At 60.3% G+C, this 16,357-nt stretch overlaps 3 protein-coding genes across 15 annotated transcripts; 2 read left to right on the plus strand and 1 right to left on the minus strand.

Moving 5' to 3' along the window:
* Positions 1-1,990: 1,990 nt before the first annotated feature.
* LOC114114919 (GTPase HRas-like) lies at positions 1,991-3,014 on the plus strand. The gene is made up of 4 exons (XM_027970563.2): positions 1,991-2,252; positions 2,377-2,573; positions 2,676-2,734; positions 2,929-3,014. The coding sequence occupies exons 1-4, from the start codon at positions 2,160-2,162 to the stop codon at positions 3,012-3,014; spliced, it is 435 nt and encodes a 144-aa protein (XP_027826364.1). The 5' UTR covers positions 1,991-2,159.
* Positions 3,015-3,827: 813 nt separating this feature from the next.
* LOC105609432 (uncharacterized) lies at positions 3,828-8,744 on the minus strand. Of its 3 annotated transcripts, XM_042249962.1 has the most exons (4): positions 8,683-8,744; positions 7,026-7,146; positions 6,301-6,392; positions 3,828-4,736 (listed from the first exon to the last, which is right to left on the minus strand). In XM_042249962.1, the coding sequence occupies exons 2-4, from the start codon at positions 7,051-7,053 to the stop codon at positions 4,233-4,235; spliced, it is 624 nt and encodes a 207-aa protein (XP_042105896.1). In that variant the 5' UTR covers positions 7,054-7,146; positions 8,683-8,744; the 3' UTR covers positions 3,828-4,232. The 3 variants fall into 3 exon arrangements, with proteins under 3 accessions (XP_042105896.1, XP_042105895.1, XP_042105897.1); XM_042249961.1 differs by lacking the exons at positions 7,026-7,146; positions 8,683-8,744 and having other exon boundaries at positions 6,301-7,016; XM_042249963.1 differs by lacking the exons at positions 7,026-7,146; positions 8,683-8,744 and having other exon boundaries at positions 6,012-7,016.
* An 84-nt stretch (positions 8,745-8,828) lies between these two features.
* LOC132659800 (uncharacterized) lies at positions 8,829-15,764 on the plus strand. Of its 11 annotated transcripts, none has more exons than XM_060415497.1 (3): positions 8,829-9,623; positions 10,108-10,181; positions 12,111-15,764. In XM_060415497.1, exon 3 carries the CDS (start codon positions 14,587-14,589, stop codon positions 15,496-15,498), a length of 912 nt encoding a protein of 303 aa, XP_060271480.1. In that variant the 5' UTR covers positions 8,829-9,623; positions 10,108-10,181; positions 12,111-14,586; the 3' UTR covers positions 15,499-15,764. The 11 variants fall into 11 exon arrangements, with proteins under 11 accessions (XP_060271480.1, XP_060271481.1, XP_060271475.1 ...); XM_060415498.1 differs by having other exon boundaries at positions 12,153-15,764; XM_060415492.1 differs by having other exon boundaries at positions 8,829-8,985; positions 9,497-10,181.
* Positions 15,765-16,357: the final 593 nt, after the last annotated feature.

Below are 16,357 nucleotides of genomic sequence, written 5' to 3' on the forward strand. Positions count from 1 at the left end.
TGTGGCATGTGGGGATCTAGTTCCCTGACCAGGGATAGAACCCAGAAACTCCGCACTGGGAGCTCGGAGTTCCAGCCTGTGGACCACTAGGTGTGTGTGTGCTCAATCGTGTCTGACTGTTTGCAACCGCATGGTCTGTAGGCCACCAGGCTCCTCTGTCCATGGAATTTTCCAGGCAAGAATACTGGAGTGGGTTGCCATTTCCTCCTCCAGGAGATCGTCCCAACCCAGGGATTGAACCTGTGTCTCTTACATCTCCTGCATTGGCAGGGGGATTCTTTACCACTGTGCCACTTGGGAAGGCCACAGGCCACAAGGGAAGTCTCTTAAAATTTCTCTGGGTGTGGGCCCTTGTAAAAGTCTTTATAGAATTTGGTACATTTGCTTCTGTTTTATGTTTTGCTTTTTTCCCCTGGAGAGGCATGTGGAATCTTAGCTCTTCTACTACGCGAGCACAAGGTGGCGCTGGTGAGCCGTAGGCGGCGGATCCGCGTGCCTCGCGTGGGCCACCTCCTCAAGGCTCCAGGTCCCAGGTGCTATCTTCTCGGGTTGCACAAGTGCTCTGGGTGCCCCCAAATGCAGGCCCTCGCGTGATCATGGTGATAGGCAGGATCTCCCACACACCAGATCCCCAAGGATCCCTCCAAAAACTTGGACATCTGGTGGCCGTCACCCACACCAGGAGAACCTGGGGTTCAGAATGTCACTGCCCACTGTCCCCACGAGGGCATCGCTTCTTTAAGCACCAAAAACTGGGGACACCCCAGATAGGGGCCTTTTCTTTCTCTTCTCTGCCCTGGCTCCCACACCTCCTTTGGGTCTTTTCCTGTGATAAGTTTCTGCTTCCTGGAGCCCTGGCCCCCACCTGTCTACCTCCTCACCTGCCTCACGTTCTCCAAAGTTCTTCTGGCAATGGGGCCTCACAGGTTTCCCTTTATTTTCTTTTACGTGGATTGTTTTCCTTGGAGCTAGCCCAAGTCTGCCAAGGCAGGGGTTCTGTCTGACCGTCACCCTGTGCCTGGAAAAACCCCTGGCACCAGTAGGTGCTCAGTGAACACTTTCCAAATGCACCAACGTGCCCAGGGGTGGGAGCGGGGGAGGGGGGGCCTGGAGCCGGTTGTCGGCTGTCAATCCTGTCCAGACACACTGCTGTGCCTGCCACTGTGGCAAGGTCTGTTCTCCAGAGGGTGCTGATAACCTTGGGTCCACAGTGCCTCCAGTTTCAGTTCTTTGCCTCCCCAGTAGCTTCTAATTCAAGTGCATGCTTGGGGGAATGTTCTCAACTGTCAGCCCTGCCTTTGAGGGGCTGGCTCTTCTCATTAAGTGTAGCTGGAGGTAGGACTCCCCTCACACCTCTGGGCTGGAGGTGCTGCAGGTGAGCGGCTGGGTCACCATTCATTTTTTCCCCTCATTTTGTTAAAAAATATTTTGTTGAGTTCTGCCCCTAGGCCACAGAAGCGGAGCCCAGAACCAAGGTCACCTCCGAAACTAACTGAGCCCCTTTGTAACCCTTGCCAAAAGCCCCCTGATCATCACGAACAAGCTTCCTGACTCCCAGTTAGACAAAGAGGCCCACTCTAATAAACACCCTACAGTGCCCCAACCAATCACCTAATGCCAACCTTCCATAGCAATTTTGTCCTGAGGCTATAAAAATTGGCTGTTAATGCATGAAAACTCTTGAGTCTCCCTGCTCTGTCAGGAGTTTGGCCTGCTGCGCCCTCTTCAGCTCTGCTCTTGGTTCTTAATCAACACCCTCCCTTATGAAATGCTCTGCACCTGGAAACTTTTCCAACCCATGCTCAGACTGCCTCAACGTATTTATTTCTTTGGCTGCGCTGAGTCTCAGCTGCAGCATGTTGCGTCTTCATCGCATTATGTTGGATCTTCCCTCGAGGCTTATCGGCTCAGTAGTTGTGGCGTGGGGCTTAGTTTCTCCAGAGCAAACCCTTGTCCCCTGCGTTGCAAGGCAGATTCTTAACCACTAGACCACCAGGGAAGCCCCTGGGCCGCCATTCTTGCTGCTATGCCTGGTTCAGAAGACAGGCCTGGGCCGAGCAGCCTGCCCCAGGAGCTCAGCGGGCGTGCGAGTAGGGTTTCCTCGGTCAGTGGGACAGGAAGCCCCTGCAGTGCCTGGTGTTGGGGCCCCTTGAGGAGTGATGACGGGGGATAAGCTCGTGGTGGTGGGCGCCATGGTGAGGAAGAGCGCCCTGACCATCCAGCTCATCGAGAACCACCCTGTGGACGACAATGCCGCCATGCAGGTGAGCCGACTTTTGTCCACAGCCTGGCTCCTGACAGGGGCTTGTCCTCCACTCGCTCTGCAGGAGGGGTCCCCTTGTCTAGGTCCTGGGGGCACAAGAGGAGCGAGGGAAGGTCCCCTCCTACGAAGGCTGGCTGCCTCTAAGCTCCTACTGGAAGCAAGTGGTCACTGATGGGGAGACCTGCCTACTGGACACAGCAGGCCAGGAGAGTCAGCGTCATGGAGACCAGTACATGAGCACCAGGGAGGGCTTTCCCCTGGGTGCTTGCATCAGCGATACTGAGTCCTTCAAGGGCATCCACCAGCCCTGGCGAGCTGACCACTGGCCTTCAGGGGCTTCCTGTCCTCTCTGTGGCCCCAAGTGCAGCCCAGCCCACAGGCTGCCCACTGGATCACGCCTTCCCCCTTGTAGGGAGCAGATCAAGTGGGTGAAGGCCTCAGATGGCATACCTGTGGTGCTGGTGGGAACAAGTGTGACCTGGTCATGGTTCCATGGAGTCTCAGCAGGCCAGAACCTCACCCAAAACTGCAGTGTTCCCTGCAGTGATGTGTTGGCCCAGATGCACCAGGTGGAAGCCCCCCTCCCTGCCCCCCATCCAGCCAGGGCCCTGTGCCACCCCCACTACCTGGGAACAGCACTCAGGGCCCCTTCTCCCTCCATCCAGGGCAGCTGCTCGACCTCTGGCTCCAGCTAAGGGAACCCCTGGAACCCACTGCGATTCCCGTGAACCAGCAGCCCCTCAAGCTGTGAGTCTCCCCAGGAGGCAGGGGCAGCGAGGGAGTCCAGGACCTTGGTCTGGGCTGGCACAGCTCCCAGGGGAGGTGGAGGTCCCCAGAGAGAGCTGCCCTGAGCCAAGCAGGAGCGGTGACCCTTTGGCCCTGGCCCATGTGCCCGCAGAGTGCCCCAAGGTCCCGGTCAGCTCTGACCCCACAGTGGGCAGTGGGAGGGCTGCTGAGGACATGTATTCCAGTAGGGTGCCCCTGGAGCCCGATACAAGCAGGACCCAGCTCCCCATTTGTGGGGTGAATGGGGAAGGATCTGGGATTCTGCTTGAGGCGGAGACAGTGTTCCCCTTGAGCCGGTGCCCTCTTCCACTGGTGCGTGAGATCCGGCAGCACGCCACCCGAGGAGGGGGCCCTAGGCTGCCTGAGCTCAGGTGCTGCTCCTGACAGGTGTGGAGGGGGCACGGAGGTGTCCAGTGTGATGTGGGAGGGGGTGTGTGAGGTGGGTGTGGGGAGGAGGAGGCAGGGAAGAAAGGAAGTGCCACTGGAGCCTGGCCAGCCCAGGTTGGTGGACAGAGTGACTGAACTGATGCTCCCTGCCCGCCAGCTGTTGCTCTCCTGGAGCCCAGCCCTGGCCCACCGGGCACAGGCTGAGTGGCAGTCAATCATCCGATGGTCTTGATCCTGGGGTTTGGCTGAAGCTCAGAGTCTGCAGTGCCTGTAGCCTCCCACAAGGCAGCTGGGAACCTCAGTTTTGTCCAGCTGGTGCCCCCTTTGCCTCTGGGGGCCCTGAGAGCATCCTTCGGAGACGTCTGGGTGCCACAAGAACCAGCCAGTCTAGTACTTAATGCACGAAAATGTATTAACCTTTAACCAGCAAGGGGGGAAACTGAAACCAAAGTCTGCCCGTCCCCTGGAGGGAGACCTTCATAGCGAATGGCTGGGGGGGCAGGGAACCCCGTTGGACCCCAGGTGGGGCTGTATTTGCTGAGATTTAGGGGCCCCAAAAGGCAGTCACTGACTTGGACACAGTGTGTTGCGTCTGCCCAAACAGCGGCACCCTCTGCTCTAGCCCCGCCTCCTTATGCGTGTGAGGGTGGAGGTGGCCTGTTGCTCCCAGAGGCTCCTCAGGTCACCAAAGGGACCTTGTGGGGCATGCTCAGGCTGTAGGAGACCACATACAGCTCCGAGAGGGCTCGCCTTGCCTTGAGCCAGCGTTCCTGACTGGCCGGGGCAGCCCCTTTAGTCACAGTCCAGGCTGGGGGGTGCTCACACAGCCTCTGCTCTCCTGGAGCCCAAATTCAGGCCCTTTGGAGTCAGGGACTTGTGCTATATGGGGGTAGGGGTAGGGTCCATCCTCCAAGAAGCTCAGCGTGAAAAAGCAGGGCATGCTGCTGGCTTCTGGGGACCTCGGGGTCCCCGGGAGCCTCGGGGTCCCTGTGCTCACAGTCACCTCATCCTCTGGAGGCCCCTGAACGTCCAGGCTCCCTATGGACACAGAGCTCAGGGGGTCATGCGGTTGTGTGGGGTCTTGACGCAGCTCTTGGGGTGCTGTCCTGGCTCCATCATGGCTGTGCTGGTGCTGGTCACTCATGGGAGGGATGCTGGCTTCAGCTGCCTCAGGGCAGGAGGGGTGTCCTGGGCCCAGTGGCGCCGTCTTCAGCAGACTGGGTGGAGCTGGTTGCCGGGGCCTCGGCGGGGTCACGGAGTCAGGCCTGTCGTGTGGCCCTGGGGGTGGCCCAGGCAGGGACTGAAGGGGAAGGGACCCAGCATTCCGGCTCAAAGCCGAGGTCTGGGGGCCACCTGCCTGGGGCCTCACAGATCACTAGGAAGTTTGGGAGGGAATTGTATCTCTGTGGTCTGCACAAGGTGGGCCCGTGGGGCCAGGCATGGCAGAGGCGGCCCAGCTATGAGAACAGCCCTCTAGGCCGCCAATCTCTGGGCTCTGTGGTGGCTGCCCAGAAGAGCAAATGGCCAGGGGTAAGGGGAAAGCCCAGGACTCGCCCACCCCCTACTGCCTGAGAGGGTGACTCATGGGGAGACCAGGGCTGAGCCCACTTGCGCAGGGGCAGCTCATACTTCATCCTAGGTAGCTCAGCCACGGAGGCCTGCAGCTGCATGCACACTGTGCCGTCCTCCAGGGCCCCGGCCTGGGACAGCACGTCCTGCAGGAATTCCTGCAGCCTTCCAGGGGCAGCGTCAGGAGGTGCTCTAGGGGTGGTGGTGCCATCAGGCCATTGGGGGACCCAAAGGGAAGGCTCAACCCCTCACCCTGGGGGTCCTCCCGTGGGGGAGGGGTGGCTGTGTTCCGACGTGCGCCACCCCTGGGGGTCCATCTGTCCCGACAGAGCCCCAGGGAGTGCCCCGGCCAGGGGCACTCACCACAGGGCACCCTGACCGCCTTCATGCGGCTGGCACTCCCTCCTCCGTGGCCTGTGCTCCACACTCAGGCCCGCTTACTCCTGTGCACCTTGAGGACGGTGGAGGCCATAGCTGTGAGCGTATGCCCACCCTCCAGGATGGAGGCATCCCAGAGCCTCAGGGTCAGTAGAAAGGGGGCTCTGTGGGGACCGTGGGCATGGGAGGAGCCGTTTGAGCAGGGCAAGGGAGTCCCAGCACAGGGTTAGAAGCCCCATCTGCCTCTGGTCCCTGCAGTCCCACCATTCGTCAGACAAGGTCCCAGAGCTGCTCATCTGGCTGGACAAAGGTGCTCCCACCAGGCCTCTCAGGGTCCTTAGGGCCTGACAGCACACCAGCTAACCCTCTTGGTGGGGACACCTCAGCAGATCACGATGGTGGCTCGGCTGCACCCCAGGTTGACCCACCCTTCCCGAAGGGAGCCAGGCAGAAACGGCGGGTCCCTGGGACTTCAAGGTGCCCTGGGCCCACCAGGAGGGCTCTGGGCTGCCCTTCGGGGCTCCTCAAGAGGGTCTTGGCATATCTGAGGGTGGGGTTTGTCCCTCCCTGGGCATCAGGAGTGGGGGACAGGGAGGCCTTGGAACCCAGCGTCCCTGGGCAGCCTTACCTGGTTGATGAAGTACTGCATGGACCACGTGGGTGTGTAAATCCCCACAGACATCTGCTCTAAAGCAGGGCAGGGGGTGCTCAGGGCCTGCCTGCTCTGCCGGAAACCTCCCTACTTGAGGGCCCTGTACAGCCACCCTCAGGGGTGGTGGACATGCTGTCCATGGGCCTGCTCAGCCCAAGCTCACCCCTGGCCGCCCCCAGGAGAAGGCGAGTGAAGCCTGCAGGAAGCCAAGTCCCTGCAGTGGCCATGGGACAGCACCTCTGGGCGGGGCAACAGCTGTACTCACCACATGTCCCTTCAACTTGGGGAGGGCTCTGCCGAGAATGTGCCTGTGATGGGCCTGGAATCTTAGCAATGTCAGGAATCCAGGGATGAAGCCTGAGGAGCCCCCAGACCCCCACAAGTCAGAGCCTTGCCCAGAGGGGAGTGGAGTACCACAGGAGCCCCGAGTGGTGACCCCTGCCTGTGGGGCCCTCTTGAGCCCTGGCTGGACATGCTCTTCCCAGGGAGGACAGCCTGTGAGGCCAGGGCAGAGGCCCTGCTCCTGGATGCCCAGCTCAGCTGGTGCCCTGGGCAGAGGGGTGGGGAGGCATCTGGCCCCGGCATGCTGTCGCCACAGCAGGCACAGTGGGGGATGGCAGGCCTGGCATGGAGGGGCAGCGAGTGTGGCCCCCAGGGGAGATGGGGGTGTGTGCCTGGCCATCTCCTGGCCTCTGCAACCAGGCTGGGGGCAGAGGAGGTGGTGTTGCTGCCTGGGCTTCACGTGGCCGTGGGCTTGCGGGGTGCCTGGTGGATGGCAGGCTTGAGGCAGAAGGACCAGCAGCGAAGGAAGGGAGAGTGGTCTGCATGAGGCTGGGACTGAGGGCTGAGGTTCCAGAACCCAAAGGGCAGCGTGGGGAACCAGTGCCCTTTGCTGATGGGGAGCTGTCCTGGGCCAGGGTCCCCACCAGCCCCCCTGCAAAGAGACCCTGGATCCTCAGGCTTGCCCAGCCGTCCTCTGTGGGCACCTACCGCCCATGGTGTGCTTGTCGTCAGTCATCAGCTGCACCAGCCTCCAGAAGGCATCCTCTTAATTCAGGAACATCAGTAGGACGGCTGCAAACTTGTTCATGTCCTAGAAGTAGCCCACCTCCTGCAAGAGCCAGACGTGTGTGGAGGACCCACGTGGAGGCCTCTCTGTCCCCTCCTGACAGTCCCACCTCTGCTCCTGGATGCTCCTGATTCGCGACCAGCAGGAAGGCCCCCTGGAATGGGCAGGGCCTGGGCGTGCAGATATTCTCAGAGTCATACATGGAGTAGGCCACCAGCACGTGGAACAGGGCCTGCTGCCTGGGGAAGGGGACTCAGGGGGCATCTTTCACACCGATGCTCTTAGTTTTATATTGTCTGACAGAGCCTCACGACAGAGCAAGTGTGTTTAAGAAATGAGCCCCCAAAGCCAAGGAGTCCTGGGGCAACCCTGCTTTGGGACTGGCAGGGCCCCTCAGTAGAGACATCTCACTGTGAGAGGAGCACGAGGGGTCTAGGGTCACCACTCAGGCAGCACAGCCCACTCCTGCCTTGTTGCTGTCAGCCCTGCTGTGGCCAGACCCCTCTTCTCTCTGGGGTGGGTGCTCTGAAGAGTGTCTCTTGGTCCAGAGTGAGCTTGATCTGCAGGCCGATAGCCTGCAACCTGAATTGGTTGTGGCAGAACCCTCTCTCTTGCCTGCCCATACGTTTTCCCTGGCTGCCAGTGTCTTCAACCCACTCCCAGTTACCTGGGTTGGAACAGCTTGTTCAGAAAGCATGCAGTGTTGGGAGATGTGATCTCTGGGTGCGTATTAGGGGATTACAGTACATGCTTCCAGTGTTGCAACAGGCTCGAGGTCACGTGTAAAAAAAGAATCCCGCTTCTTTTTTTCTTTTTGCCCCACTGCTTGGTTTGTGAGATCTTAGTTCCCTGACAGGGATGCAACCTGGGCCCTCTGCAATTAGAGTGTGGAGTCTAACCACTGAATTGCTAGGGAATTCCCAAGAATTCTTGTTTTTAAAATGCATACTAGCAGCGGTGGGTTGGGGGGTTCCCTGGCTGACCAGGGATTATGAGTCTGTTCTTCCACCTCAGGGGGCATGGGTTTGCTCCTTGGTCAGGGCACTAAGCGCCCACAAGCCACATGCATGGCCAAAAACAAGCATACTGAGAGCCTAGCGATGGGGTGAGGCCAGAGGTCTCGGGTCCTCTGTGAAAGGCATGTGCTGGTCAAGGATGTGGTGAACGCAGGAGATGGGATGGGACTGGGTCCCTAAGTGATGGAATTTGGGGTTCACCAATCTGTTTTTACAAATGATAGAAACTGTAGAAGTAGAAATATGTAAGCAACACCATCGAGAGGGGCGTCATTTGACCGCTCTAACCCGAATTCAATCGATCTGAACTCCTGTCCAGCCAGGTCTCTGCCGCCTGGAGCCCCTCCCCTCCCGCGGGTGCCCCGCCCCACTCTCCCCGCCCCAACCGCCACCCGCCGCGAGCCCTCCACCTCTGCCCCGGCTCCTAACGTGTGTACTCGCGCCCCCTCGAGGTTCAGCCGGTACTGCCAGGACGGGCGACGGTCGACAACCTGCCACCCCAGCTCCAACCCAGGTCCAGGGCCTCCCCGCCAGGAACCTGGGGGCCCACTTGATTCCGTACCGCTCCCAGAAGAGGTTATTCCTGAAGGTGCGGTTAACGTCTACGTCACGGTGCTTGACGCCAGGACCGCACCGCCCGGCCCGCTCTTTTATGCGCTGTGGGCGGGGCCGAGGGGCGGGGCCAACGTCAGGAGGCCCTGACCCGCTGGACCAACCGCCACAACTGCCGCGACCGGGCGGGCGCTGCGCGGCCCGAGGGACCGGAGCTGTTTTCTGCAGAAACCTCATTCCGCTTGTTTCTAAAGCCAGCGGGGCTCACGAGGGACTCCCCCGTCCAAGGCCCAGAACCCCGACCGTTAACAAGGTACCGTCCAGGCCCTCTGGACCCCTCCTCCGCCTCCCCCAGAGGCCTCCCAGGTGACAGCGCTCGCCAGGCCCTGAGCCTGGTCCCGGGAGGCGGCTCCCAGGTGCGGGGCAGGCGGGGAGGGCGGCTGGGCCTCTGCTTCCTAACACCCTCTGGAGGGTCACTGCCGTTAGGCGGTAACAGGCGGGGCGGGGCGAGAAGGGGGCGGGATGGGGTGGGCGTGGCGAGGAGAGACTCCTGTTCGCTGCCTTTCCGTCTGACAGTCACCTACTCCTCTTTTGGCGCCAGCCCGACTCAGGGGGCTCGGGCTCCCAACACCCTGACTCTAAAAACCGCCCAGGAGGAGCGTGGAGCCCCACAGCCCGACATCTCCACCCCCCACCCTTGGGGGTGGGCCAGCGGTCCCCAGGGGCAGCCCGCCAAGCTCCTGATAGCCTGGCCCGTAGCCCCTGCTCAGGTGGACCGGCCGCACCTGATATTTCCTAATGTTCTCCGCCTTCACCTTCTCCAGGTCCCAGAGCAGAGACCAGGCCTGCCCTCGCACTGGTGGAGGGATGCCCATGGACACCCTTTGGCACATCTATGGGGGAGAAGCAGCCCTGAGACAGATGCAGGCACCACACCGGGGAGTAGACGGAGTGAGAGGCCTGTGGAAGATGCTGCAGAGGGGCAGGGTCTTCCTAGAGCTGGGCCTGATCTTCCCAAACTGGGAGTGGAGAATAGCCCAGGCTGCTCCCTCCCTGTGGGGTCCTGGGCTGGGCTGGCTGCCGCCCTGGCATCAGAGTCTCCTGAGCCTTATGGGGCCCAAAGGCTAGCGCCCAGCAGGGTCAGGATACTCTGCTTTATACCTTCTTGCTGCCCTGGTATTTTTGCCAGCTCCTCAGCTTCTTCACCCTCTTGTCGGCTCCCCGGAGGTCCTGGGCTTTTTGCTAGAATATAGGACATGGTGGTGGTGTTCTAGCTGCCAGCTCCCTAGAGTGGCCCAAATGGGTGTGAACTCAAGGGCCCCCAGGACAGGCACAGACCCCTCGCAGACCAAGGACACTTCGACAGCTCTGGGGTGTGGAGCAGCAGGGAACCCCAGCAGCACCCATGACCTCCTCCCTCTTCCTGCTGGTACAGCACGCGTGGAGTCTTAACCCTCACCGACTGAGTGCTGAGGTCGCAGATACTGAAGCCCTGGATGCGGGGACTAGGTGGGTTTTCCTGACTTGAAGGCAAGAGAAACAAGGTGTGAGGTACTGACCCGGCTGGAGGCCCAGAAGGCCCTACCCACCCCCTCAACCCCCAAGTCTCAGTCCAGGAGACTCGAAGGGAGGGCTGATCCCTCCCAGGGTGCTGGCTTCAGGGTGGGCTGAATTCTGGAGATGCTCTAGGGGTGCGGGTGCCATCAGGCCATCAGGGCACCCACAAGGAAGGCTCGGCCCCCACATTGGGGGGGTCCTCCAGTAGGGGGCGATTGTGCTCAACTGTGCGCCACCTCTGGGGGTCCATCTGTCCCGACAGAGCCCCAGGGAGCGCCCCGGTTAGGGGCACTCACCACAGGGCACCCTGACCGCCTTCATGCGGCTGGCACTCCCTCCTCCGTGGCCTGTGCTCCGCACTCAGGCCTGCTTCCTCCTGTGCACCTTGAGGACGGTGGAGGCCATGGCTGTGAGCAAGTGCCCACCCTCCAGGACGGAGGCATCCCAGAGCCTCAGGGTCAGTGGAAAGGGGGCTCTGTGGGGACCGTGGGCATGGGAGGGGCCGCTAGAGCAGAGGACAGGGGGTCCCAGCACAGGGTTAGAAGCCCCATCTGCCTCTGGTCCCTGCAGTCCCACCATTCGTCAGACAAGGTCCCAGAGCTGCTCATCTGGCTGGACAAAGGTGCTCCCACCAGGCCTCTCAGGGTCCTTAGGGCCTGACAGCACACCAGCTAACCCTCTTGGTGGGGACACCTCAGCAGATCACGATGGTGGCTCGGCTGCACCCCAGGTTGACCCACCCTTCCCGAAGGGAGCCAGGCAGAAACGGCGGGTCCCTGGGACTTCAAGGTGCCCTGGGCCCACCAGGAGGGCTCTGGGCTGCCCTTCGGGGCTCCTCAAGAGGGTCTTGGCATATCTGAGGGTGGGGTTTGTCCCTCCCTGGGCATCAGGAGTGGGGGACAGGGAGGCCTTGGAACCCAGCGTCCCTGGGCAGCCTTACCTGGTTGATGAAGCACTGCATGGACCACGTGGGTGTGTAAATCCCCACAGACATCTGCTCTAAAGCAGGGCAGGGGGTGCTCAGGGCCTGCCTGCTCTGCCGGAAACCTCCCTACTTGAGGGCCCTGTACAGCCACCCTCAGGGGTGGTGGACATGCTGTCCATGGGCCTGCTCAGCCCAAGCTCACCCCTGGCCACCCCCAGGAGAAGGCGAGTGAAGCCTGCAGGAAGCCAAGTCCCTGCAGTGGCCATGGGACAGCACCTCTGGGCGGGGCAACAGCTGTACTCACCACATGTCCCTTCAACTTGGGGAGGGCTCTGCCGAGAATGTGCCTGTGGTGGGCCTGGAATCTTAGCAATGTCAGGAATCCAGGGATGAAGCCTGAGGAGCCCCCAGACCCCCACAAGTCAGAGCCTTGCCCAGAGGGGAGTGGAGTACCACAGGAGCCCCGAGTGGTGACCCCTGCCTGTGGGGCCCTCTTGAGCCCTGGCTGGACATGCTCTTCCCAGGGAGGACAGCCTGTGAGGCCAGGGCAGAGGCCCTGCTCCTGGATGCCCAGCTCAGCTGGTGCCCTGGGCAGAGGGGTGGGGAGGCATCTGGCCCCGGCATGCTGTCGCCACAGCAGGCACAGTGGGGGATGGCAGGCCTGGTATGGAGGGGCAGCGAGTGTGGCCCCCAGGGGAGATGGGGGTGTGTGCCTGGCCATCTCCTGGCCTCTGCAACCAGGCTGGGGGCAGAGGAGGTGGTGTTGCTGCCTGGGCTTCACGTGGCTGTGGGCTTGCGGGGTGCCTGGTGGATGGCAGGCTTGAGGCAGAAGGACCAGCAGCGAAGGAAGGGAGAGTGGTCTGCATGAGGCTGGGACTGAGGGCTGAGGTTCCAGAACCCAAAGGGCAGCGTGGGGAACCAGTGTCCTTTGCTGATGGGGAGCTGTCCTGGGCCAGGGTCCCCACCAGCCCCCCTGCAAAGAGACCCTCGATCCTCAGGCTTGCCCAGCCGTCCTCAGCAGGCACCTATTGCGCATGACGTGCTTCTCATCAGTCATCAGCTGGAACAACCTCCAGAAGGTGTCGTCCTCGTTCAGGAACATCAGTAGGACGGCCACGACCTCATTCATGCCCTGGAAGTAGCCCACCTCCTGCAAGAGCCAGATGTGCGTGGAGGACCCCCTGGAGCCCACCTCTGCTCTTGGATTCATCAGCCCATGGCCTGCCATGGCCACCAGCGGTCACTCCTGTTCTTGACACCTTTGGGATGTTTCTTCTCGTGGAAACCCACCCCCAGGATGGGAAAGAGGGGCATCCCAGTGACTCACAGCAAGGAACCTAGCCTGTTGGCGACACTGTACACTGAGAGATCTGTATCCTTACCTGGTTCCCGCATCCTCCTTGTATGGCCCAAAAGCCAGAGGGGGCTGAGAGATGCCAGGAAAGGCAGGGCAGGACAACTCCCCACCCTGCATCCCAGGGGCACAGCACCAGGCCTGCCTCACTCAGTGGGATCTGCCTGGGCCTCACCTCGTACCTGGCTAGGATCATGCCTGGGCCACCTGGTCCCATTTGTGGTGACCCCCACCTGAGCCATACCCACTCATCCTGGGGAGGAGGATGTCCACTCAGGCTTGCTCTGCTCAGCTTTCGCTGTGACTCCTACCTGGAATGTGAGTGCTCTTGCTGCCCATGGTTCCCGCTGGGCTGTACCTGTGCACACATGGCAATGGGTCCCACCTGGGCCTCACCTGCTCCTCCTTGGCTATGATCCCACCAGGGACATCCCTGCTCCTGCTGGCCATGTGGGCTGGCATGGCCCCCCTGGGCCTCACCTGCTGCGTGCTGACTGTGCTCCCCGCCTGAGCTGTACCTGTTCCTACTGGTAACCATCCTTACGTGGCCTTCCATCGTCTACCCAGGGATGACCTCGGCCTGGCCTCCCTTGCTTATTCTTGGCGCTGGTTCCTCCTGGGACATACCTGATTCTGTGGGCTAGGATGCTCGCCTGGGCTGCAGTGATTCCCACTTGGGAAATGTACCTTTTCTGATGGGTGATGTTACCAGTTCTACCTGGCTAGGATCCCTGCCGGGTCTCAGCTGCCTGTCCTTGGCTCAGATCCCTGCTTGGGTGCACCTGCTCTTGTCTATGATCCCTGTTGGGGTCTCACCTGCTCATATTTTGTTATAATTTCTTCTCGTTCCAAGGCTAGTAGGGTCTCCAGCTTCTCCATGTTGGATGCTGCAAGACAAAATCCATGTATTCCAGTGCCCTAAAGAGCTTCAGGGACCCAGCAAGTGGAAGTTGGCTCCCTGTTGGCAGCTTCCTGGTCATAGAGGGAGAAATCAGACATTAGTGCCCCCTTAGTGCGTGGGATCCCCTTTGGCAATCATGGCTTGCATCCACACCTAATACTTCCACTTCTAGATTTCAGAATGGGGTAGACCTTTCTCCAAAGTCCACCCAGCTTTAGAAAACAAGGCCAACAGGCTCAGGGGGAGCTTCCCAACCTCATCGGCCATCAGGGAGATGCAAGTCAAGACCACAGGGCACACCACTTCTCACCCATGGAAACTTTATTCCCAATAACAGGATGTGGAGAGATTGCAACTCTCCTGTACTGCAGGCAGGAAATGGTGTCCCTACACTGTGGATCGGTGAACGAAATTGGGCACAAGAGACCATATATTGTATGATTCCATTGATCTGAAGTGTCCAGCATCACCAGGTCCATAGAGACAGAAACTGGATCGGGGGGCCCCAGGGCTGGGGGATGGGCGAGGGGTGGGTATCTGCTGATGGATAAGAGACTTTGACGAGGTGGTGACACGTGGATGGATAAGAGACTTTGACGAGGTGGTGACACGTGGATGCAGTGGTGATGGTAGCAGGAGTCTGTAAAATAAAGACCTCTGAATAGTCTACTTGAGCTAAAGTGGATGATGTGTGAATTTCAGAGAAAGCTCTTTGAGCCGGATTCGCCCCAGGAGCCCTGAAAGGGGCAGTGAGAGACTTCACTTAGATTAAAACACAACCAGGGGCTCTCATGTTCGAGGGCAGCAGTCCTGAGCTTCTGCCCACGGGGCTCTTCCTGGGACCACGCCCCTCTCACTGCCCCCCCACCCCAGGATGGCCCCTCTCGGGAGGCAGAGCAAGGACTGGGGACCAAGGGCCTTAGGAAGAGACGCACGTTCTCATAATGGACCTAACTCACTGATTCTGGCTGGTGAATCGGCTCAGGCAACACACCGGCCGATCAGAAGGGTGTTAGTTTGGGAAAAGAATGACTTAACCTCAGGCAGCCTCTCTGTGCTGCTGAGACCACCCTTCAGTCCACAAGTCTGAACAAGGCCAAGAGGGAAGGGCCTCGGTTCCTGGACTCGCACAGAAAACCATCAAGAATATGGCTGGAGAGCGTAGAGCTGGTGACACATGGAGAGCACGAGGGGCCCTGCACTGCACAGCGTGAGGCCCTGTGTCCCCGCCCCCCCCCAGCCCACAGGCCAAGCGAACTCACGTGGCCAGCTTGCCTGGTCTGGGGCAGGACAGACAGGATGCCTCTGGGATCCAGGACACGAACACAGGCTTGGACCCACCAGGCTCTGGAGATGCCAAAGCTCTGCCCTTCTCCCCTCATCCTTCTCCATCCACACTCCACCCCTGCATCCCCCCACCTCTTCCCCTCAGCTTCCATCACTACTCCATCCTCCCTACCCCTCCATCAGCTGCTATCCAGTCCTCGGCCAGCCCCTCGCTTCACCCTTCCTCCTCCTCCATTCTCCACAACTCCCTCACCCCCAGACCTTCACCTCCCCATCCACCTCAGCCACCTTTCCTCCTCCCACTCCTGTTTCCTGCACTTCCTCCTCTTACTGTCTCACGCCCTCTGTCCCATTCCCGCCTCCTCCCTCTAGATCCATCCTCCTGTACTCTTGCCCTCTGCTTCCATCTTCCATCCATCTCTTCTACCTCCTCCTGCATCCTCTCTCCCCTCCTTCGTGCTTTCCTCTGGGCCAGGCGTGGAAGCTGAGACTCCTCACAGGGACACGGCACCTCTGGCTGCAGCCCACTCCCTCCTTGGAGCCAGGAGGGGACTGCAAGTCCTGGCTGTTGTTCAGTACTGGGGGCTCAGCATCACTTCTTCCAGGAAGGATGGAGTCACCCACCCAGGGGCCCCTGTCCCCAAAGAATCTACAAGAGATGAGGCAATGCTTTCACCCATCAGACCTCTTGCTGCTTGAGCCATGTCCCCTTGATGGAAATGCACCCAGGGACAGGGCAGAAGAGATGGAACAGGGAAGGAGAGGGTCAGAGCAGGTCAGAGACACAGGGGCCTCCGAATGAACACCTACAGACATGAAACAGTGGGTGTGAGCCATAGGCAGAACTGAGGGGTCGCTGCCTTTCCACTCCACAATGGGGACAGGTCAGAAGTCAGGGGCAGCACTGAGCCCATACACCTGAAGGCCAGGTGTGGAAGAGGAGCGTCTTGTCACCAGGCAGGGGAAGGTGACCAGGGACAGGTGTCACCCGGCACCAGCAAGTGCAGGTCCTAACCAGCAAAAGCATATAAGCTTCAAAAGCTCAAAATTTAAAAACAGGTCCGGCTGCGGTGCGAGTCGTGGCGGCCTCTGAGGCAGTGGAGGCGGATCCCGCGGCTCTTGCCTTGGGTGCCCCGGCTGTCCCGGCAGCCGCGAAGGGTGCCACCACTGCCTCGGGTCCTTGGGGTCCCCCCAGGCAGCTGAGAGGCAGCCAGCCCAGACCCACGGTGGTGAGGCAGCAGCCCACGGGGTCAGTGTCACCGGCCCTGGAGTTCATCCAGCCACCAGTGAGCAAGCTGTCCTGGGCCGTGAGGACCAACATCCTGTGCATGTGCGCAGCTGCAGCGAGATCCTGCCCAACAGCCCCGCGCTCAACGTGCACCAGGTCAAGAGCCACCGCCGCCTGTAGGACGGCATAATGAATCCAACAAGAAAAGATTGAAAACTGTACTGAAATTCTGCTGCTGAAGCTGCTGCTAAGTCACTTCAGTCGTGTCCGACTCTGTGCGACGCCATAGACGGCAGCCCACCAGGCTCCCCCTTCCCTGGGATTCTCCAGAAAAGAACGCTGGAGTGGGTTGCCACTTCCTTCTCCAATACATGAAAGTGAAAGCTAAGAATCCAGCTGCCAATGCCTGAGATGCAGGGGACATGGGTTCACT

The sequence above is a fragment of the Ovis aries genome, chromosome 5 (assembly GCF_016772045.2).
Source record: "Ovis aries strain OAR_USU_Benz2616 breed Rambouillet chromosome 5, ARS-UI_Ramb_v3.0, whole genome shotgun sequence".
NCBI lineage: Eukaryota > Metazoa > Chordata > Mammalia > Artiodactyla > Bovidae > Ovis > Ovis aries.

Coding starts and splice junctions, on each gene's coding strand:
- LOC105609432 (XM_042249961.1), bottom strand. CDS start 6,717: ATGGCCAGGCACACACCCCCATCTCCCCTGGGGGCCACACTCGCTGCC. Junction 4,737..6,300: donor CCAAGTTGAAGGGACATGTG/GTGAGTACAGCT, acceptor CTTCCCCTTCAG/TCCCTGCCTGGGCCACCCCC.
- LOC132659800 (XM_060415499.1), top strand. CDS start 14,587: ATGGAGAGCACGAGGGGCCCTGCACTGCACAGCGTGAGGCCCTGTGTC.
- LOC114114919 (XM_027970563.2), top strand. CDS start 2,160: ATGACGGGGGATAAGCTCGTGGTGGTGGGCGCCATGGTGAGGAAGAGC. Junction 2,574..2,675: donor AAGGGCATCCACCAGCCCTG/GCGAGCTGACCA, acceptor TCCCCCTTGTAG/GGAGCAGATCAAGTGGGTGA. Junction 2,735..2,928: donor TGTGGTGCTGGTGGGAACAA/GTGTGACCTGGT, acceptor CCCTCCATCCAG/GGCAGCTGCTCGACCTCTGG.